Here is a 23,806-nt window from a genome sequence, read left to right on the forward strand (position 1 = left end):
GTCATAAAGTCCGGCCTTTTGCTGTTAGCTACGAAATTTTTATAACAGTGTTTGTGTAAAGATTACAGAGGCATCATAGCATGCGTACTCTTAAGAGTATTTCAGAAGTCAGTATGTAAAGCTGAATTTTCATGTTAGATTTCTCAATTTGACAAAAGATTTTTCATCTATGGAGAAGGCATCATGCTCTCCATTTGCAGGTGAAAATTTCTATAGCAGAAAAGCTAGTTCAACCGTGTAATATCTAGGGACATATCTGGTGTTTAGTAGGAAATAAGGGTAAAGATTTGTGTCTCTTCCAAATGGCTTTATCCTGGTAGTGTTCTGATTGCCTTAAAGTAGCCAACATATGCTGCTGTTTTTCCCTGTGAATGTTACTGACTAGTGCACATCAGGAGGGACGGTGTTCTGTGATCTGTAAAACAGCCTTCCATGTGAAGGCTGAGTCTATGTAGAATACTATTTGAATAGAAAGTAAGACTTGGGTAACCTATAGGGGGGGGGAAAAAAAAAAGATACTTCCTAACTGTATCATGAAATACTATCTGGATTTGCTTACTTTCCATGTTTCTCTACCAAGATATTGTCTCCAAATCCTGTACCTCATGTTTTAAAACAAAAACAAAAAACAAGCGCCACCAACAAAAAGTGGGAGAAAAACAAAACAAAAAAAAAGAAAACCAACACACTGAGATCTGGACTTATTTCTCTTTTCCTATTATCTTCCCTTTTTCACCTCACATCTTAACAACTACATGTCTTCCTTTCTGATTTTGCAAGTCTTATCTCCCTCTTCCTTCCCCCACCAAAAAAAGCTTCATTTTCCTGGCTGGGTTGAATCTGTAGCTAATCCCTTCCTGTCTATTTGACCAGTGGTACCCTCTGCTTGTCTTTGGCTCCAAGGTCTGATGTGACTATTATTCTTCAGTTATCCTCTCTTAGTGTTACTGGATCTCAGGCCTTTATTTGTTCCAAAAGGATTGCCAGCTTTGATTTTTATTTTTTTTATTTTTAGTGAAGCTTTCTGACAAGAATGTTTATTTTCTGCTATTAAAATTTTACTTGGCTGAAATATGTGCAATATTGATAAATGTTATATTAATGTGTACAAAATGTATGTTTGTGGAACTCAACGTGAGCAGAAGCAAGTGGCAGTAAGATGCTGTGGGAGGGAGGACAAGCAGATGGTGACAGAAACCGCTCTTTCTGAATCTGTAGTTGTTGCTGAGTCCGGATGACATGAAGAAGTAGAATTCTTGATTTGGTTTACAGTCAGATATGTATCAGGGTGAAAACTACTTAATTTGCAATTTCTTTCTAGCAATTTAACCAGAATACGTAAGATTAATTGTTGGTTGATTCCTTCTAGTTCTACCCTTCACGTTTCATCTTCCTGTGTATGGTTAGCCTTCTTGGAGTTAGGGAAGTGGTATTTATAATAATTAGGTTCTCTTTTGTTTCATGGAACCATGTTTTTGAGCTGCTGTTGTAATACTACCTAAATAAAACCAGAACTATAAAACAAATCTTTATTCTTCACTTTCACTAATGTCTGGGTGACACTTTGAGTCAAAGAAACATCAGGAAAGATCAACTGCAGATAAGCTACTAATGTAGCAGTCTAAATTTGAAGAGCTTCTAGATAAGTTTCTTAACAAGTGTGAAGTCCAAAATACATGGAATAGCCTGAGGAAGAAGCAGTGCATCTCTACCACTACCATTGTAAATAATCCTTGCAAGAGAACCATCAATACCCTTAGGTACTACTACATGTCATTCTGGGTGTCATGCCACTCTAGTGGTTGCTTGGAAAGGGGAAGAAATCCTCACAAACTGTTCGTAAAGGACAAAACCACTGAACATCTTTTGTAAATGGTTACAATTGCTTTATCTCTGATCTCTTGGTCCTTATTCTTTCCAGAAGCCTACAAGATACTTCCAGAACCAAGACTGGTAATTAAATTTCAAAATGCTACAGGATAGCAAAAACAGGGGCATCAGAGAGGAGATGCATTTTATGGCATGTAATAAAATCCTACCTCTCTGACCAGTCTTTGTTCCACGGAAATGCAAGCTACTTGTCTTTCTTGATTGGTTATATTTATAAAACAATTACCACTTCTACTATCATTCTCCCCACTGTTTGACTGTTTAACATCCACAGGTACAGATCACCTTTTTTTCAAAGTTCTTAGATTGGACCAACTTCTTGAACAACAGTTCTTCAATGATATTAGGCTTGGCAAGATGCTCCCTCTATTTCAGACCTAAAGGAAGGACTGAAAAGCTTTGTGAGTCCCCCCTGTTGCACCAAGTCTCTGCCCTTCATTTGATAATCAGTCAACGCATTACAATGCAGGAAAGTCTGTGAACTGACGGTTGGTTTTGTGTTAGGTGGAGATGTGGAACTGGTATGAACTTAGATATGAGTGGCTTAAAATGGTGTATTTTAAGAATATAACACAAGACTTGTAAATATAGTCTTACTGTCACTGACTGGATATTGTTTGTTTGATATGGTATTTTTAAAATAAACCTTGGCTACTCAAACTATTATGTGAAGCTGCACATTTCAATACAACTGCAGATTGTGTTGAACGTTTCTGCTTCACATTGTTCCACCTTCCCTTCCCTTTCACTCCAGTATCAGAGACCCCTATGTTTGCGATTCAAAAAATGAATCCTTTAATCTTCCACTTACATTCATTATTCATTGTGCATTGTCAGTGGATTGCTACTTCAGCCTTGAATTAGAGATAATTAATCTTAGGGAAGCACTTGTAATTTTACACTTTATGAAGCACTATTGTCTTAGCACAGCAGTGCAGTGGTGGCAAAATGCTCTAATGCTCATTGTTGCTGTTCAGTATCTCAATATTTGTGTGCATTCAAGTCTTTATTTTGCTTATTTGTCTGTAGACTTATGTTGCGGCAGGCATGTTTGTGTTTTGCTTTAGAAGAACTTTTGTTAAGGCATCTTTCTTTTACACAGATTTTTTAAGCAGAACTAGATTAAATTGACATTTAAATGGTAAGGTTAAAAGATTTCTATTCTTACTACTGAAGAGGAAGTCTTGGAAAAGTGCTGGAGGAGTAAGCGTTCCTCTTTAGAGCAAGAGGAATGAAGTAGGCTCCCACCTTGGCATGTTTTGAAAGCGGTACCGTGTGAAGGAACACTGACACATTCATTCGTTTTACTTCAGAAGCTAAGTTAAATCAGTTGCTGGTAATTGCGCAAATACCGTCTGCACTTAGGAGCTAAGGCTTGATGTTTTCCATCTGGTGGTTAAATGTTTTTCAGCCTTCTTGCTCTGCGCAGAGCTTTCAAGGAGCAGGAGTAGTGTGTGAGCATCTGTGTAAGAAGTTTTCTCAGGAATTTGATTTCATGTGTTGCAACCTTTTTGTTTAGTTTACACATCTGTGTAGGGAACAGTTTGTGTTCTGTATCTTAAAATAGCTTAGAAATAGTTCTAAAAGTACTGCTATCTCCTGACAGTACTTAAAACTGATATTTCTAGAATGCCAAAAGAATACAGTTTCAGTAAGAGCTTTAAAAGGTCCTCTTACATCTCTTGAGCTGTTTTTGCCTAATTGTTTTCAGGAATTAATTGCTAAATAGGGCATGGCACTTCTCAAAATGAAGCTTTTGATTACACTTTGTGAAAACGGATGCATCATAAAAATATTAAATATATTTTTTGCATATTAATAGGTTTTTCACAGCAAACATAATTACTTTGTAGAAATGTTAATCTTACCATAGTCCTTGAAAACAGAAACTAGGGAAGAATAATTAAAATTTTAAATAAGATTGCATTATACTCCAAGCAATTTGTATGGACTAAAAAAACACAGCTACAACCTGAATTACCCCGTGATCCTGACCTTGTAAGTGGAGTCAAGAGTTAGAATTTATTGTTAGTACAGCTGATGTCCAAAAAGGCTATAACCAAAATGCAGGCTTTCCATTATTAGCCAGTTACAGTGATGCTAATACTTGTAGTCTAATTGCTGCTAGTTCCCAGCAGTTGATGTGCACAAACCTCTCCCTCCCCATGACCCCATTCAGGCTCACCCTCCTGGCTGGTCCGAGGTGTCCCCAGCGCCCCGAGCTCCTTGCTGGGAGGAGGATGCTGGGGGTGGCAGCTCCTTCCTCCTCCGCTACCAGCTGCCGTGTGTTCGTTTTGACATGCACTTGAAAGGATGTTGTTAAGCTTTTGAACTCTTTCACTGTGGCTTCTGTTTTTTCGTGTGTGTCGTTCTTCAGTGCTGAATCATCTTGTGGTGGTGAAGTGCAGAGGGTTTGGGTTCTGTTCGCACTAGTCTCCCTGGGGGCTGACATAGGTTTGTGCCTGGGATCCAAGTGGAGCAGCTTGGCAGACTGCAAGGATAATCTGATCGGAAGGAGAGTCACTGCCAGCTGTTTGGTACGACAGGGCAGAGATTCCTCAGATGCCATGGATTGGATGATGTGTTTTTATAATTTTGTTGAGGAGGTTAATGTCTGAGAAACTGGAATTCTGGATTTTTAGGAAGAGGCCTTTACAGTCTGTTGAGGTTAGATCTGGGCCAGGACTGTAAATGTTCAGATTGTCTGTCTTTGTGTTTGTAAGGACCTCATAAGACTCAGTTTTTCTTGAACCATGTTATTTTATTCACGTTTTAAATACTAAGTTTAGATGAAGCTGAGACAAATTTGCCACTCAGCTGTATGAAGTGTAGCAAAACTGTAGGGGAGTCATGTTAATAAAACTTAAGTCTGACCTTTCCTGAGATCAGCTGCTTGGCCTAGTCTATGCTCTGTGATGGCTTAATAACAAATCAGAAATACTGGGAATGCCAGCCAGAATACCTGGACAAAATTTTGTCTTTTTCTTCCTTGATCCCAGATCTTTCCCAGTCCCGTGCATAGGGCTTTTCTTTGGTCTGTTACACCTCTATGAGGGGTAATGATTTACATCCTTACTAGAGGGGTAGCTTATTTAAAAAAAAAATAATTAAAAAAAATGCTCAGAATGTTTGCTTGTTTAGGTGTGTTGGGAAATACTGCTTGTATAGGTAAGTTAATAAGTCTGTTAGTAAGCAGGTGTCTTGAATTTTTGTATAGGTGGTGATTGATAGGTTACATGGGCAGTCTGTTGCCTGCCTGTGTTGTTCTATTCCTTTACAAATACCCGTCGCTTATGACAGAGAAGTGAGAATTATTCTAAATGCAGGATAATAGATTTAATTTCTACCTCTTCACATCTGAGGAAGGTCCAGAACTTGGAAGCAGTCCTCATCTGCCACGTGCTGTGGCAGCCTCTGCTGAAGTTGTTATATATGTAATGTCGATTAACCGCCTGCAAGGGTTTGGCTTAGGTCAAAGTATTCTGTGCTCAAGAACAAAGAATCAAAATGTGCGTTTCCAGTGGAAACTCAGTAGAGAATTAAAGTGCTTGGTCGCTTAGCGGTAATCTACAACGACCTGGGAAGTGTTTATGGAACTTGCCCATGGTAAAGCTAGCAGAAATACCAGGTAAGGGATTGAGTGAGGAATTGAAACTGAAACAGTCTTTAGCAGGTCCAAACTGCTCTCTCTTTTCCCCTGCCACATTGCAGGTCTTTTGTTTTTAAATCTTGAAACTGTGTTTTGAATAATTTCTCTACGCTGCATGACCAGGTAATTTGTGTATGATTTTCAGTTTAAAAATCTGTTTGTAGCTTTGATTAGGCTCCCCAGTATGTTGGGAGTTCTCCATATCTGCACCTGGATCTCGGTATCATGTATAAGAAATGTTCTTAACTCATTATCTAGGGCTTAGCAGACATGCACAACTTTGCCATGGTCCCGTACTTTATCCCCCTGCTACTCAGTGCACACTTTCGTTGATTGTTTTTGGGAGAGGTGGGTGTAAAGTTTTCCTTTTGCTGGTCTCGTAGTTTACTGGCAAAGGCATTTATGATCTCATGCCTTCCAAGTACTTTCACTGTTAATGTGCTGCCTCTAATATTTTGAAGTTTCCTAAGTATTTCCTAGAAAAAAATATTTCAGCCCTTCATGACAGTAGCAGGTGGTAGGACTTTTAGTCTATTGTCAAGACGATTAAAGAGCAATGCTTTTTCATTCAGATTTGAAATCTATAGCAGATGCAGGCTGTTTCATCTCCTTAACTAAATGTGTTTTCCCAACCTTAATAAATAAACTCTTGTCTTTTCTATCAATGCTATTTGCCGTTTAATACTTGTACCTATAATTTCATATATAGTACTAACGCTTTTCTTCTCTTACATCTGAAATTGCTTTATTTCTTAGTGTTAGCATTCCTTTCTTGTTACTTACCCTGCTGTGTTTCTGTTATATCCCCCTCAGTCTCCTCCTTGAATAATTACTTGTAGCTCAGTCTGTTTATTTCCCATCATCCTGGCATTAATATACAAGTAGTTGTGAGATGTTTTATTCCCTTTCTTGGTAGAGTAGTTTTGTTTTCTTCTTTCATTCCTTCTCTCCTGTTTCTTCTTTTTCCCCGTCTCCAGGCTTGGCATTTCAGTTCTTGACTTAGCTGTCTTTTTGAGAAAGCGAATCTTGCATCCGCTGCGGTCTGGTTTTTCTATGTCAGATCTGCAGGCAGGAGATGGGCTTTCTGAGGGGGAGCAGCGGCTAGACAACAGCATGTGAGCTCTCGGAGGGCTGCGATCCGCTACTGAAATCCCTAGACTTGGTCTTTCAGTTGATTAAAGGAATGATGTACTTGGGTATTGGGTTTATGTGGCAAGGTTTCGGTAACAGGGAAGCCCCAGGCGTCTGTGAGAAGACTCCAGAAGCTGCCCCTTGTTAGCCGAGAGCGTTGTGGTGGGGTTTAGCTGCCCGTCGGCGTGGAGCCACCACAGCCTGTGTGGATAGTGCTGCACGTGGAGGTGAGGTGTGCCGGATCCTGTCTGGGTGGACTGGGTTTGAACTGTTTTGGGGAGAGTGCAAGTACGTGTGATTCAGGTGGGTGGTTATGCAGCCGGTTTTAAGAGGTCTACTCTGAGTACCAAAGGCCTGCACAGAGGTCTGGAGCTGCTTTTTTGTGTGTCTGGGCTTGGTGGCATGATAGGGTATGTAAGTTTTCAGATGTTTGAGGTTTTTGTTTAGCTGTTGCAACCAGGTAACAGTGATCTTCACAGCAAGTGACATCTCTTCCTGGAGACTACCTAGAAAGAAAAGGTGTGCATTGAAAAGATGTAACTGGAGAGAGTTATCTCATAACATTACAGAAACTCGTGGTGCATCTCTGTTATTCTTCTGTGTAGCTCCACATCTGGTAGGCAGGCCTCTCCGAATCCACTTCCTTGGATTCAGAAAGTAATGTGGAATGGGAGAGGAAGGATTCACTGGAAAAGCAACAACTTGGTCGCTTCTAAGGGGGATTTATCACTTGGTGGCGGTATATGGAGAGATGCAAATCTGAGAAAGTGAAGTGGAAAGGGAATCCAAGGTGGTAAAAACAGTGAAAATTGAAAGAATTTAGGTCAAATATAAATGTGGGTAGAATGAGGGTAAGGACTCTTAATGACAGGAAAAAATTGGTGCAAACAGAAATTAGTGGAGGGTAATGTGGTTAACCGTGGAAGAGGCAAAGCTAAGATACATTGCAGAATAATTTGGAGCAGATGGGAGGTGGAAAAAATGACAAGCAAAGGTGCTTAACTGTAAAAAGCTATAAAAGTCAAGGTGACAGGTGAAAAAAATGCTCTAGTAAACAAATTACAGAACCCAAATCGCTTCTTCCCTTGCTGAAGGGAAGGAAATGGGAGAGAAAGAATCAGAGGTGACAGTGAAGTTTTGATCCTGCGGGAGCAAAAGTGCATGTGTTATTTAAAACAAAAGGAGGACTGTAACAAGAGATTAAGAAAGGCAGGCATGCTCAGTCCTAGAAAGAATCCGTCTCTGATAATGGTGTGGTAGGTGTGGGAGAAATAGCTGACACTTGGACTAGAACCATCTTGAAGGAGAAGTGCTGAATTATTGCCGTGTATTTGAATAGATATGCAGAAGTGGCAGCTGAGCTCGTGGAGAACCTGTACTTCCAATGTAGTTGTTTCCTGTGAAAGGGCTAAAAGTACTGATATAGCACCAAAATCAGTATGTGGGGGTTGCAGTGTTTACAATTACACTAAGATATTAGGAGTATTTCATATTACTGTATTATATTTTGCTTCTGTGAAACTTGAACTGCTCGATAGATGTTATGTGATAATAACGATGACTCAATTTGCTTTTTTTAATCACTTAATTGTCTTATCTCTTGTGTGTAGATATTTGATTTAATGGATGCCAAAGCCCGTGCTGACTGCATCAAAGAAATAGATCTTCTAAAGGTAATAATATTTATCTTGAAGAATAAAAATGCAGCCATTATCAAAGTACGTTATTTTTTTCATAGATATACCTGAAGTGTCCACCAGTAGCTGTGTAGAGCTTTTATAAGCCTCACTTAAGGAATCTATAATCTATAATCACTTTAAAAGTTAAAATAGAGAATTAAATCCTATCGAAAAATGCATAACTTTTCAAGTAGAAGTTTCTACTAAAAATATGATATTGTAGTTAAGTGTCTTGTGTGCAATAAAATACTTATTTTAAAAATTGGCTCAGCTGTTTCAACAAGTTTTATCATATTATTGCACAGATGCACTGAAAGAAAAGATCCTTTAAAGTACTGACATGAATCATCGTCTTGATCCTAAAACTCCACCATGTTCTTGCAGGCTTGCATGTTATTGCAAAATGTTCCTCTGTAAATGCTTTTCATAAAAGCATGTACTGTTTGTATCATACTATAATATATTTTAGGTGTGTTATTTGCCTAAATAAAAATGTTTCATTCATAAAATATAAGACACTACACTAAAACATGCATTGTAAATCTTTTCTTAGCAACTGAATCATCCAAATGTAATTAAATACTATGCGTCATTCATTGAGGACAATGAACTGAACATAGTCTTGGAATTAGCTGATGCTGGAGATCTTTCTAGAATGATAAAGGTAGGAATTAACTTTTAAAAATTATTGCTAAAAGGTTTCAGTGTTGAACTTCTTTGACTTCATTCTGCTTGCTCACCACTGAGTTGAATGCAGTTAAAATGGCAAAAACTGGAGAAAAATTGAGTATTTGTACTGACTTTTTTATGTATGCCCAATGTTGATGCTTAACAGAAGTATTTTTTACACTGTTATCTACAATGTAAGTGCAGGTGAGGACATAACTAGACTTAATTATATTATTTTCTGTGGGGAGGAAAAAAAAGCTAATGAAAAGCACTGTCATCACCATTTAGAACAGTGCTTTTTGATGGCTTTCCTGATTTTGGCACAACTGTGTTTCGTGTTAGAACATTCTATACTTTATGCTAGTCTTGAAAGCAGAGGGGGCTGGTGTCACAAGGCAGAAGTGATTTCCTCTGTATCTTGAGCTCTAACTGCTAATCACTTTAGCAAACAAAATAATGATTGAAATGGAAACAACTGCATGGTTTTGTAGGCCTAGTTAAATATGTTGTCTTGAGACTAACATATTTTGAAAATGCATTTTGTAATTTGGTTGAAATCATGTACGGTGAACTTGTTGGTAAGTGATTGTGTGCTATAGGTTAAGTGATTTTTTTGTACTTCTTAAATGCCAGTTCTTTAGCTCATCAGAAAAAAAATTATCTAGAAGCTGTTGTATGAACTTCATATGCTGAAACTTGCATTAACTTTTAACCAGCTTTTTTTTTAATCTTTGTTTGTCATCTGACAACCACCTCCCCTGTTTCCCTACCCTTTTTCCCCTGGGTCTTGGTTTTATTATTTCCCTTTGGTGTACTTTCTTGTGTGTGCACCAACTTTATTGTTGTCAACATAGTGTAACTCAGGGAACAAATACCGCCAGTCGGTTAGCATTCTCTCAGCAACTGCCAGGCACAGAACAGAGTTGTGCTGTTTTGTTTAGGACCAACATGAATAGAGAATGTTAATTTCTTCATTAATGACTTTCATAGTTCGTGGGTTTTTTTTTTTTTTTCCTTTGAGCTTTTTGGAGAATGTTCCCTTCTAGATTGATAATTGTAAGGTAGGACAGTCAAAATTGGGTTCTAAACTGGTTCACAGGGTTCTGTTAATATTTACATCAAAATCTGATATTTTTCTTCATCTCATGAATTATTAATTCTGTGGGCTTACATTTCGTAAAACATAAAGGAAGGTTTGTCTTTTCTTTGGAATGTTCAGTTTTGACACAACAGTTATTAATATGAGTACTCTGTGACAGATTGCCTTATGGCATGTCTGGTCTTATGACCCATTGAAGCTTTTTCTGCCTTCCTTCTCCCCCCCCCCCCCATTTTTTTTTTTTTTTAAATCCAGTGTGTGAATAATGGCTCCTTCAGTGCAGTTGGCCTCATTACACCTTGTCCAAGTCGGTGGGTATTTCTTTCAGGCTCGATCTTGGAGGCAGTTTGTGATTCTCCTCTTAACACAGGGATCATGTTTAATGTAGCAAACTTAGATTGCTGTTTGATGTTAATGACAGCCTATCAGGCTATTATTAAATATGTATGAGGTGTCACAATGCACTCAGTCTTCATGCTGCTTGTGGAGGAAATGATTTGGTAGACTATTTGGATGATATCAGCATAAGTGTGGATGCATTGGTTGCAGTGTCTTTTGAACAAAATAGTTTAAAAAATGCCTGAAAAATAAATAATATGTATCGGGGTGGAAACTTCCTAGCAAAATATCTGCCTGTCACATTACAAAGGTCAGTAACTGTGTTGTGTTAGTAAAAAAAAATAAAAAAATAATTAAAAAATCAAGCCATGCTTTGGTTTCCAGTATTCTTACTAGTCTGCTGCTTTAAGTTTGTTGGAGGACGTAGTGCCACCCCCAGAAGAGTGGTTGGGTATCTGGCTGCTGTGTGATTTGTAGAAACAAGGTTGGAACATGTTTTTGAAATTGTAAATGACCACAGTTTGAATGACAGTGAAACCACCGTGAATGTCAAGGAAAACTGCTTAACTGGTTTACTTGGGTATTTGTTATGACATTATTGGCACATCGGAGAATACTTGCAAAGCTGCTGTGCCTCACAGTGCACCTTAATGAATTCTTTAGTTCTTCCCTTAATGAACCACATCGTCGCTGTCCAGCTTTTCTACTGTCCCTCTTGTTACCTGTGAATAATACTCTCTTTGTCCCCGCTGAGTAGACAACTGAGGAAAATCACTTGATGTATTCATACTGAGGACCAATAATGGATTCTAATAGAATTCATAGAATTTGCTGTATGGAGGAAAAAAAAAAGAAAAAAGTTGTGCATTGGCATTTACGAATCTCATAATGAAATCAGAAGCATCTCATGCGTGCTCTCTCTTCTCTCCCTGTGCCCCCCTGCCCCAATTTAATCCGGTGATTGAATAAGAATCTCACTTTATCCCTGCCCCCCCGGATGTTTCGTCTCTCACAGAAATATGTTTCTGTACAGCCTTGGTTTTTAACGGCCAAATTCTTGAACATGTCACGTTAGTAACACAGAAGAAGAAAATTACTAGTGTCTGGGAGATACTCATTTGATTATAAACTTGGTTTGGCACTGGAACATATAGCTGGGTACTGTGTAAGCACTGTGTAGAGATGGGGAAAGAAGGAAAGAAAAGTCTAAATTTTTCTGTATCTGTAACTTAGATTGCTGGATAGTATTGCAATGAAAAGATGACAAATAAATAACTGTTGTACCTGTTTCCAGTAGCTTATGGTTGTCAGTGTCTGTGGTCTCCACTGTGTGGTGGTCTTAGGGTAATCCAGCTCCTGAGGTTACAGGTAGTTGATGGAGCCCTCGGGTTACCTTGTCACACCACCTCCTTGCAACGCAGAAATGTGTTGTTAAGCAGGGTTGGGGCTTGATCTCCTTTCCTATTAATCACGGTTCTCTTCCACCACAGGGACAGGTTGAACAGTGTTCTGTGGGAGCAAAACTGCTGACTTGGACAGGATTTTTTTTTATTTTTAAGCAACAATTGATATATATTGGATAAAGAAAATGCCATAAACAAATAAGAATCTGCTAATTGCATTAGCCAAGAAAATGCATTAGAATGATTCAGTAAAAAAAAAAAACAAGCTTGTGCTAAAGGTGCTGAAATAATATAATTTCAAGTCTTGCAGAATAATTAGGATGCTTTATTTAAAATTCAAGTTACTAGGTGTAAGAAGGGATGTTTTGAATACACTGCAATGCTTGTTTTAAATATGATCAGCAAAAAGCTTCTAGGTCTATTTCCTTTTTATAGATATTTTTAGTTTTTCTGGCAAATAATCTTTCTACACCAAAAAAAAATGCAAACTTTAAACTGAATAAGTCATCCAGATCTTAAGGAACTAAATCACGTTTTGGGAGTGAGCTTGAAAGCTTTCATCTAAAAAGTTGAAAATATGTTAGCTAGCAGCTTTCTCAAGAAATGGGGAAAAAAAAAATCGAATTCCACAAAATGTCACATAGGCACTTTAAACACTATTCAGAGAATGCTTTAATGTGTATTTTTTCAGGGTTAAGTTTAAAAATAAAACACTACAATTATCTAAGTTAAATAGGCAAATATTTTAGAACACGAAAAATTTGTAAACGATATGAACTTCATGCTGATTTCTCTTTTTTTTTTTTGTAGTTGGGAACAGTGTATTCATTGTCCTTATCTATCTATCTATCTATATAGTTGTGCTTGTGGGGTAAGTTTATATATATGGATGTTTGCATATTTATGTATTTTAATCGGACAATTTAAACAGTGATAGCTATTTCCTTGCAATCAACTGGTGCGTATCTGGATCGCTAGTTGTGGCGTTGCAGTAGCTGGGCCTCTGCTTAGGCAGGTTTTAAGTCTCATTGATTATCATTCTGATGTTTCATCTCTGATGGATATTTTGGGCTTCCCTGGGTGAAATAGCGTCAGGCAGCTCTCTTCTCCATGTGGCCTGGGATGCAAACCCTCCCTCCTCTTCGGATGCCAAAAGATACTAGCAGTGAGCTTTTTTGGAACTCATTTGCAGTGCTGAAGGTGTACTGCAGGCTTTTTGGTACATTTCAGAGCACACGTTGGCTCTAAGTTGACTTTGTTTAATTGGAAGAGTGATACTTCTCTTTGTCGTGGTAATGGGAGGATCTGGGGGAGAGTGAGGCTCGGGCACCACTTGTGTGGGGAAGAGGTGCGGTGTCAGAATGCACCAGGTCAGGTGTTTGCCTCTCCCAGGGCATCACCCAGTGCGTGGGGAGGGAAACCCTCAGCTGGCTCAGACAAAACTGGCTGTATTGTTCGGCTGCCTTGGTACTGATTTACGGTTTTAACAGTTGTATGAGATTCTGGGCCTTTGTGTTTGGCAGGCTGGCGGGACAGAAGTGGTGTTTCCGATGCAGTTTGGCTGGCAGTGTTGCAGATGCTGTGTTCTGCTGTGCGCGCACCCCGGCTGGAGCAGGACAGGAGCTCTGCTCACTGTTGGGGCTGCCAAAGGTTCAGCTGTGTGGGAATGTGTTTTCAGGTTGTCAAAATATAACAACTTCATACTAAAAAAGTTCTATGCTAGCTGACCTCTTCAGAGTGTGTTTCCAAAAGATGTATGATTTAGTAGAAGGCGAAGGAAAAGTGCATTATTCTGCCAAGGTGTGGTTTTTATTTATTTGTTTGTTTTAAAATCTAGTAAGCGTTTCTTCTGAAAAACTGTAGCCCTTATGTATTAAAGCAGACATAAAACTTGGAAAGTGGATTTCTCTTAGAGTGATGGCCATGAAAACTCACACGAAGTGAAATTCTTCAAAGAGAAGAGTTCGTATTGCCCAACAGGAATTGCAGGAGCACAGCAGACAAAGTGGTGAATTTCCATACATGCAGAGCTGCACAAACCTCTTGCATCTCCTAGTGCTGGCAGCGCTGTGTACCACCTGAGCGACTATGAATGCTTCAATCTATAGCACAGGTGACTGAAATGAAATTGTTTTGCCAGAAACAGCTTTTTTCCAGATGCTTTGGATGAGCTTAAACTTCCCTGTCCCTTAAAGGGTATTTATTCTTTCTAACAACAGAGAGAAGGGAGCAGTCTGAGCAGAACATAGACGAAGAGTAGATGGGGACAAGCAGCCAAGCACTCCTGGAGCAGGGAGAGGATCTGACTGAGACGGGGGAAGGCAAGCGAACTGGGACTAGCTGGTGAGCAGTTAGTGAGACAAGGTAGACTGGGAAGTGACCACTCAAGGCGTTAGAGGCTGAGGAGCATAGGAGAATGAGAACCGGAGTAATGCACTGAGAGAAAGGGGAGCCCCAGTGCTGAAGATGAACACAGTGAGCCAAGCAAAGGACCGATTATGTTGCCAGAAGGCAGGACAGGCTGTGCGGGGACCCTGGGCAGACAAATGGACTGTCAGTAGGTGGAGAGCCTGGCTGGGGTGATTTGGACAGGCTGGGGACAGGCAGTGATTGCATAAGCAGAGAAAATGGGTTGAAGAGACAGGAATGGGGAGGGGACAGGTCTTGGACGGGGGTAGAGAAGAGGCAGGCTGTGCAGGAGTTATGGATCCCCCAGAGGTAAGGGGAGCACAAAGAAGAGCCTGTCCTGCAGGGGGTACTGCCCTACTAAGAGTGGAAGGGGACTGATGGTTCAGGAGCGCTGCTGTTCTGCTGCTGTCAGCAAACGTGCACGAAGTCTGCAGGCGTACCCATCTGGTATCTACTGAAGGATGATGCTCTGTTGTGCAAGTTGCTTGGTCAGCTCCAGCACTAGCTGTGGCTGTAAAAGTGCCAACTCTGGTAAGCTGCATGTAGCGATATGATGGAGAGCCTGCGTCTCTGTTGTTATTTTTATGCTTTTTGTAAATCGAGGGAATTGCATATAACCTAAAGAAGCAACACTGAATCTGCAAAAGCAGGCATTCAAACCTAGCGAATTATACAACTGAGTATCTTACACTCCAGCAAATTACAGGTTTAGTTCTTCCTTGACAAACCACTGTTCTGCTCGGTGTTAAGGAAGGATGCAGCTACTCTGGGTGGGAATTATGCTTGTGCAGTACACGCTGTAATTTGTTGTGGCTGTGCTGCTGCCTTTGCTGTAGCTGTAGTTTCCAAGGCAGGGAATTTAAGGAAGACAAAGGTTTCCTGGTTAATGCAGTTGAATGCTGTTCCAAAGACTATCCTTTCTTACTGCCTCTGGTACTGGTCGTAAGGGATACTGTATAAACCACTTCAACTGCTTTTTTGATGGGAACAGTAATTGCTTATTCTGTATTTCTGATAATCAAGGTAGAACTGGGGTTTGATTTGTAGAAGCACTGAGCGTTCACAGCTTCATCTGATCTGAGCAGAAACTGTGCTTTGAAGATGAACTGTTTCATAAAGCTAAGTATGTTGAAAAGGAGGTGCTTAAGATTGGTGCCAAAAGTAATTAACACTTTTGATCTTAATTCTTTGCTCCCCATTCTAGTCTGTAAAATAGGGATATTACTATCTCATCATTTTTAAGGCCGTTTGTGAAGATAAACCTCACAAAGTTTATTTTATGAATTTGATGTTCCAAGGATGTGTATCAGGAAGCTTCCCTCCCCAGTTTATATTTAATAATAGGCTTTGAATAGTGCACGCTAAATAAAGCCTTGAGACATTTTGAAACTGCTCATTAACTGAGTGTCATGAATGAATGAGAAAAGGGTCTTTTGAAATAATAATTAAAAAAAAAAGGAAAACTGAAAACTGCTCGCACACTCTTGGGGGAAGAAAGTCTGGTGGCTTTAATTCTGAGGGTTTTTATATGCATATTTGCATCCAAATGCTTGACATAGTGATTTTGAAAGAAGTATTTTTTAAAAGTAGTCTTTTGTGCATTTTTTTTTTTTTCGTGATAATGGTTTATTAGGGCTGGCAAATGCAAGTTTTAAAAAGTGGCTCCTGACTTGCAGCATTTTTGTTTAGCATTTGCTTATGTTTTATAATATAGAGCGGTTTACCATCTTAGTGAAAGTATGACATTAATAAAAGCTTCAAATATTTGCATTTTTTCCTTAATATTCTTTCATTTTGTGGCACCTTTATTCTTAGGTTGTTTTTCTTGTGTAGGCATTTTGGAAAATATTTTTAAAAGACAGCATCACTTGAAGAAGCACATAATAGTGGGGATGCTCTAACACAGTATGTGTTACGTACAGATCAAAAGATCAGAACTAAATTATTATTTTTTTAATGCCTTTTCTTAAATGCTAAACTTGGGGCTTTGAACCAGTCAGGTTAATTTTTGCCACTAACCTTTTTTAAAGCTACTAAAAAGCTTTTTCTTAAACTTTTTTTTTTTTTTGGTAGAATTGAAAAAATGTCTCCTTACTCAACTTGGTTTATCTGTGCGAGTTATGTAGTAAGTAACAACCGAGGCTGTTGTTTCCAGTGGAAGCAGTCACTCTGTGAGTGCGGTTGTACAGTCACAAAAGAAAAAGAGAAGGCAGAGCCGTGTCAGGGCAGGGAAGCTGGTTCTGGTAAGCTCTTGCTCCCCGGCCACGTGCTGGCCCCTCGCCTTGGCTCTCAGCTCCCAGGCGAGCAGCGAGAGCAGTTTCCCACGTGCAGGTAAGGTACCTGTGTGTGCCAGGGGAAGGAACGCTCCTGTCTGCCTCTGCCACTGGAACAACGAGAATAACTGGGCAGATTTCCTGCTCAAATCAGCGCTGTTTTGTCAGATGGACAGTCCCCATCTCACAGACACCGTGCCTGAAGCTATTGTGTAAGCTGGCTGGCGTTCCTCTCAAGGAGTGTAATGGTGTCAGTCATCTACGTATAGTTAACTTGGTGTTAAACTTCGCTGCTCTGTTCAGATAGATCTAGCTGGAGCAGAAGTGCTTGGGGTGTTGCATCTCCGCCTTCGCTCACTGGTGCAAGAATTGTTTGCCTCCCTGACTCTTCTTCAGAGAGAAGGGCGAATGGAAAGGTGTTCTTAACCAATGGTTCTTAGTGCCTTTCTTGTCTGAGATGTCCTGCAAACAATGCTGGAGGATTATTTTTAGGTTTTCACCCAGTTTTTGTAAAATTTCCTGTGTCAGTCTTCGTACTGTCTGAGTAACTTTCTGAGAATGGAGAGAAGATTTCAAATTTGTCTGCCTTACTTGTAAAATGAAAAAAAAAACCAAACAACAAAAACCTTAAAATGGTAACCTCTGTATTTACTGTGTCATGCCATTGCTTTTTATTAGGAGGTAGAGTTAATGATTCAAACACAAATTTCACATCTTCATGCTGTACCAGTTTTCCCAAGGGGATTTATTGGAGAGAGATGCATGTAAACAAATACTGTTGAATTTAAACGTGGCTGTGTGTTTTAAGAAGCCCTGCTCAGCGGTAACTGCAGGGACAATGAAAATGATGCAGTATTGGAAATTTTATTTTAGTGGCTCTGCAAGTAGATCTGGTTTTGTTAGGTGATCTTGATCTCTGAATGCTGTATGTTCCTTTTTTTTTTTTTTCATGAGCAAAACCATTAGGTGGGAACAGAGTGATTGTAGGTCAGGTAAAATGAAACGAATCCTTGAAAAAGCAATTGAATGGAGATACATATCTCTCTGTATATTCAGGTGATTTTGGTCAGAGCTTTGTAAGGGATCACAGTTGAATCAAGAATGCTATTAGCAGTCTAATTAATAGATTATTAGCATAAAAATATATACTAAAAATGGAAATAAGAAAATTTTGACTTGTATTTTTCTTGCAATATTTCTATTTCTTTTAAGTAGGTGTCTTTATTTTGATTGTGTGTGAAAGGAGAATGTGTTTGAGGAGAAGTTTGTCTCTTTTTTTTTTTTTCATTTGTTGTTGTTGGTTTGTTTCTCTTGGGGGGGGTGGTGGTGGGGAAGGTACACTTTCATTTTAGTAGCCTGGCATTCTGCTGAACAGAGCCAGACAAAGCTCCTGGGACGCTGCTTTTCTGCTAGAACTATAGAACCTTTTAAATAGAAAATAATTTGTATAGAAACTCCATTTCTAGATGTGAGTCTCAGAATCATGTAGGTGTTGCTATCCATCATTACCAGCCTTTTTTGATCCAGCAAGCCCATGTCAGTTCAGGTTTGTTCCTGTCGCATTGACAAGGTGAGACTCCTGCCTGCACTTAGTAGTGAAACTACTAAGTAGGGAATCTGCGTGGTTTCCCACTACAACTGCGCAGCCTCCTCTGCCCTCTCTCTGTTCTCCCCAAGGCAGCAGTGTGCTCAGGTGGCCAAGAAGGCCAACAGCATCCTGGCCTTAATCTCAAATAGCAGGGCCAGCAGGACCAGGGAAGTGATTGTCCACTGATGAGAGCTCAAATACTGCATCGAGTTTCGAGTCCCTCAGCACAGGTAGGGTATTGAGGTGCTCGAGCACATGCAGTGAAGTGCAACAAAGCAGGTAAAGGGACTGGAAAGCAAGATACACGAGGAATGGCTGTGGGGACTGGGGCTACTTAATTTGGAGGAAAGGAGGCTGACAGGAGACCTCATCTCTCTGTGACTACTGGAAAGGAAGTTTCAGAGAGGAAGGTGTCAGTCCCTTTTTTCAGGTGCAAGTGTCAGGACATGAGAAAACAGTCTTAAGTTGCAACAAGGGAGGTTTAGATCAGACTTTAGGAAGAATTTCTTTACAGACAGTGGTGAGTCCTATCCCTAGAGGTATTTCAGAGATGTGTAGATGTGGTGCTAAGGGACATGGTTTAGTGATGGGACCCGATAGGTCAGGTTGATGGTTGGACTTGGTGATCTTGAAAGTCTTTTCCAACCTAGGTGAATGACTCTGTGATCCTACATTTAAAAAGAATCCCAAAGAAACACAAGCAGAAGTTTCTAAGAATGTCATTATGTGTTAGTTGGCGATTCCTTCCTGCATCCTTTTCCTCTTGATGAAGTTCAGATATCTTCCCATAAGTATGTGGTTGTTGATTCACCGTGTTCTGATAAGTCTGATCTTCTAATCTTCTGATAAGTCTAGGTAATCATATATCAAAAAATAACTTCATGATTTTGTAAGCCACCAGTGAAGTTGTGAGAACAGACACAGTTGCCATCAAAATGTGAAAGAAGGGAAAGGGAATTTCTTTAAAGCAAGGAAACAATCATTCCCTTTTTACTTTTTCCCTAGATTCCCTCTTTCAGAAGGCAGCTCTAGCCTAGAGCATCCACAGGAGCAAGACTCAGGTGAATGTTCTTGTGGGCTACTTTGATGCTAATTTAGGAGCAGATTTTTTTTTACACTTACTCTGCAAAACCTGTTCAAATAATGAGTTTATCATCTTTCTGCAAGTGATGTTCACACACCTCTTCATTTCTAGAGTCTAGCTTGCTTCTTAAACCCACATTTTTTAAATTTTTCCCTTCTTGTTTACTGAGGTCTAAGCCAGCCTAAATGATACCTTAAAATCCTGTGAGATGCCACCATCAGAACTGAATACTATTTTCTTTTTTTTAAAGCATGGCTACTGAGGAATAGGCAGTCATACCTGAAATCTGCAATTTTATTGAAATCTTCTGTTCTTTGTTAATCTGCAGGAAATTCTTAGGTTTCTTACAAGAGCCAGACGTAGTAGTCCTACATACTTCCTTTAGATTTAGTCTCCCAACTGCCCTTGTTAAGCCTAGATAAGACCATTTGCTAATTGCTGTCACTTTTGCTTTTGGAATTTGACCTTTAAAGCATCATTTTTAGAAACTCAGTATAATTTCATGCTTTCATATTGACTTCAAACTTTTTCCCCATCTATCTTTCACTTTTTTTTTCCTGTCTCCAAGAAATTGAATGGCATACGCTGTTTATGTGCAAGGCAGCTATATTTAACTTTACTAGGATGGAAACATTTGGAGAATATTTCATTTTTCTTCTAACAATTCATTAGGGAAAACCTGGAGAGTTCTATTTTCCCATAATGAAACTGCTCAGTAAGACTGTAAAAATGGGACAGAAAGACAAACTGGTGATATAACTTGCCTACCTTAAAGCTCTTTAAGGCATTTGAGTAGCAAATCTACATGCAGAAAAAAACCACATATTAAATGACTGAATTGCAGTTTTATCTGTACTGACATTGTGAAAACTCTTCTAAGCAGCTTTTTGTGATTCCATTCTCAACGATGGAGATGGAAGTTTCATGGGATATGGCTTTTGAAATGGCTAATTCTTGCTAGGAGACAGTCTGCTGCGTGAGCATGCCCGGCGTTCCTTATTTACCTGGTAAAACACTAGCTTGCAACAGAGCCCAGGTTTTTAATGCACATACACTAGCAATTTATTTTTTGCCCAGTTTCAACAATGTTGAGGCTGATCTTTCACCTCAAATGGGATTTATGTTTTTTTAAAATGTCACACCCTAGAAGGTCAAGGATCAGAGGGACATCAGGACTGCCCTGTGAGCTTCAGATATGCGGAAGAAGCAGGAGAATAGGAAAACACTGAAGATGAGATTACTTCAGAAAGCTTTATGTCAGGGCATACTCCTTTGAGGTTAAATTTGAACAGGTGATGGTAACGTGTACTACGAAGGGTAACTTTTGATTGCATGGACCTTAGACTGCTTAAGACACGACAGCACTAGGCAGTGAGCTAACACTGAAGTGCTTGTGGTGCTGCTGTGCTCTGCTACAATAAGGGATGTTATTCTTTTGCTGTTGTGTCTTTTGCCTTTTGGCTTCTCCAAAGGAAATGGCAAAACCTGCAACCATTAGAACTGCATTTTTCATTGGAGACTATTTTAAAATAGGGGAGAGAGAGAAAAGCATCCTGCTTTGAGTGCAGTTAACACATGCTATATGGATTTAATTATGCTGTTTGGCATAAAATAGGTGTAAATTTGACTGTTTCCAATCAACTTATATTTCTTGTTAGAAGGTAAGGGTCCAAACAAGAATGGGATTCCATTTCTTCATTGACTTTTCCAAGAACACTGCATACTGGACTGTTTCCTAGAAACATACAATTTATTTCAGCAGCTAGTTTTGCAAAATCGGTCCTTCCTAGTGGTGGAGTCTTTTCATCACTGTCTTGCTTATTGGTGGACAGTAGCCCAAGAAACCATTGAGAATATGTATTTTGATGAAAAGAGTGTAACTAATTACTACACAAAATAACGTTCAGTGAATTTATCTTAAACACATAGGCATTTTTACTTGTAAATTTAGAAATAACCCAGTGTCTTTGTTCAGTTTACATATTGCTAGCAAACTTAACAGCTCTCTTTGACATCCTCTCTAGATGGATGAACATTCAAAATCTACAGGGCTAATAATTGATGTTTTCAGGAAGAGAAGTTATTAGTATCATGAAAAATTGAAATGCTTTCAGTAGAATTAGACTACATCTTAAACTGTTGTTATATTGTATGCTTGCACTGTAAGAACTGAAGCAGATTTTGTAGTGAAAGCCATCAGTGTATTTTTAAAGTACATAGGAATGGAAATCCATAATGGAAGGTATTTGTATTTCAGACATTTTGTGAATGGTGTTTCATCACTGCTTGTACTTAGATTTCAGTTAAAATAAATAAATAAAATCAGAATGTTTAAATAAAATACCTAGTTATAATTATGATAATTTCAGAATGCATTTTAAATCAAGGAACTATGCTTTCATGTGCACGTACTTACATGTATTGTGTGTTTGTTTTTAAATGAAAAGAAACCTGGTCTCCATCTTCCTGTTGACATCAAACAATCCTCTGATATGCAAATCCAGCTATGGGGAGAACAGATACACAGGGCTTGTTTGGATTCAGTCCAAGACTGAGAAAATTATATTTAAACAAGTAATTTATATTCTTTGCCTCATTTAAATGAAAATGCATTTTTGAAATAGTCCCTATAACTAAAAACACTTTGGTGAAATTTTATGATCCTTTGTATGACTGGTACATTTTACAATAGCTATTTTAAAATCATTTTTCTTGTACTCCTGCATGTCTCCGTAATGTGTAGATGCAGCTGTCAACTTCTCAGTGGCACATTTGAACATAGCATATGAAAATATTTTTATTTTTCCAGGGTAATAAATGTTTGTTGTATGAACTTAGGGTGTGTATGATTGTGAAGTGTGTACGTGTGTGTACACACACTATTAAAATACATCTAAGTATTTTTCTTTCTATCTGAATTAATTAATGCTGTTCATGTATTTCCTTCGTCAGTTTAAATCTGTCAAAATAAGAATTCTTTAAAAAGAGACAAAACGAGCAACAGTTTTTCAGTCTTCTCACCTTTAGCTGCAAAATTCATAATGATCAAAATTGCACGTTTTGACATTGGCTGAATTCCAGGTTTTCAGTATGTATTTTAGGAGGACTATATTTCAGTCCCTGAATATTATATTTGAAGGTGATGTGTTTAGCAGAGCATAATTATGTTTTATGTAAGTTTTAACAGGCTATAGAACTGCTACCAGTTATTGGGAATGGTTGTTTATACATGATGAGAAATACTTGAACAAGAGTTTGATCACTATGAAATTTTCAGAAATAGGCAGTACTCCTTCAGTCTTAGAAACTTCAGCCATGCATAATCTGATCTAGTCTTACGTGACCTTTCTTGGTGACTTCGTGCCACTGCTGTTTTTCCTCTATTTGGAAGAGGAGGACATGGAAATTCAAGTTGGTGGAAGGAAGTGTTTCATTTGGGAGGTTCTGCACACATACCTTTATATCAGATGGTCATTTGTTCTGTGATCACTTTCTCTGCACTAAGCTATTCTGACCACATTAATCCTGCCCTGACAATTGTTGCATGCCATGTAAATCCTTCTTTTTTGGGGAGGGTGGTGGTGGTGCTGGTGTGAGACCCTGGGGAAAGAGCAGTTTTATTCCACTAACCTCAATTGTGGCTAATATGTTAACTGATTTTAAGCATGTATATTGATGAAATATGTTTTAATACTTAAGGAAAAAGCTTTCTTCTGTGTCAAGAAGCTTTTATTAAACCTTTCTAATTAGCTTGTGAGCCTCATGTATTTGATTTTTAACTAAACGATTTTCTATTTTTATTTCTTCAGCCACTTTATGCAAGTTTTAAATTGTGATATGTATTGACTATCTTTTTTTTCTTTCTTTTTTTTTTTCTTTAAGCATTTTAAGAAACAGAAGAGATTGATTCCTGAGAGAACAGTTTGGAAGTACTTTGTTCAGCTTTGCAGTGCATTGGAACATATGCATTCTCGTCGTGTTATGCATAGAGGTAATAGAAGATGAAAGTTTTATCTTCAGTAAAACTTTTACTGTATGAAAATGAAGCTTGTTCAATGCAAGTTACACCAAACACCAAATAATCATAATGGAATCAGTTTCAACAGCTGACACAATGTATGTTTCTGTAATGTTTGTTAGTAACAGCAAAGTGTGGCAGAAGTTGGTGCTTTGTGTTTACTTGGCTGTGGTAAGCATTTGTTTGCAGCAGTGACTTGTGATACTTAGTTTTCAAAGTAAGGGATAGTTATGCAAGTACTGGAAATCCTGCTGCTGCTTTCTCTTCACTTGCTCAATTTGATTTCCTGGCTCTCATTTTCTGTTATGTTTTTCTATATTTATCCATTTTTCCCTATTTTTTTTTTTTTTACAAAAGTATTTACCTCCTGCCATGCATCCTTGCAGTGATGTATTGGCCTTTCTCCCTTACCTGCTGGCCGTGAGCATTTTCTCCCCTTCTTGGCTCCTCTCTGCTCTTTCCAGTCTGTGTGTCAAGTACTGTGTCCCAACAGCCCTTGTAGCTGACAGCTATCCCTGTCAGGTACTAAATCTCTTCTACCCATTGTAAACCTCTGTGCTGCTTTCTCCTCCGTA

General features: G+C 38.9%; 1 protein-coding gene across 2 annotated transcripts in view; it reads left to right on the forward strand.

Annotated features, from left to right (window-relative positions):
- Nucleotides 1–23,806, forward strand: part of NEK7 (NIMA related kinase 7) — a 69,260-nt gene that overhangs the window by 18,421 nt on the left and 27,033 nt on the right. For both annotated transcript variants that reach the window (XM_080601755.1, XM_080601754.1), the window contains exons 4-6: nucleotides 8,281–8,343; nucleotides 8,903–9,013; nucleotides 23,096–23,204. In XM_080601755.1, coding sequence (XP_080457881.1) covers nucleotides 8,281–8,343; nucleotides 8,903–9,013; nucleotides 23,096–23,204 — 283 coding nt within the window. The remainder of the gene's footprint in view (nucleotides 1–8,280; nucleotides 8,344–8,902; nucleotides 9,014–23,095; nucleotides 23,205–23,806) is intronic.

The sequence above is a fragment of the Anser brachyrhynchus genome (genome assembly GCF_964034855.1).
Source record: "Anser brachyrhynchus genome assembly, chromosome: 8".
Lineage (NCBI taxonomy): Eukaryota > Metazoa > Chordata > Aves > Anseriformes > Anatidae > Anser > Anser brachyrhynchus.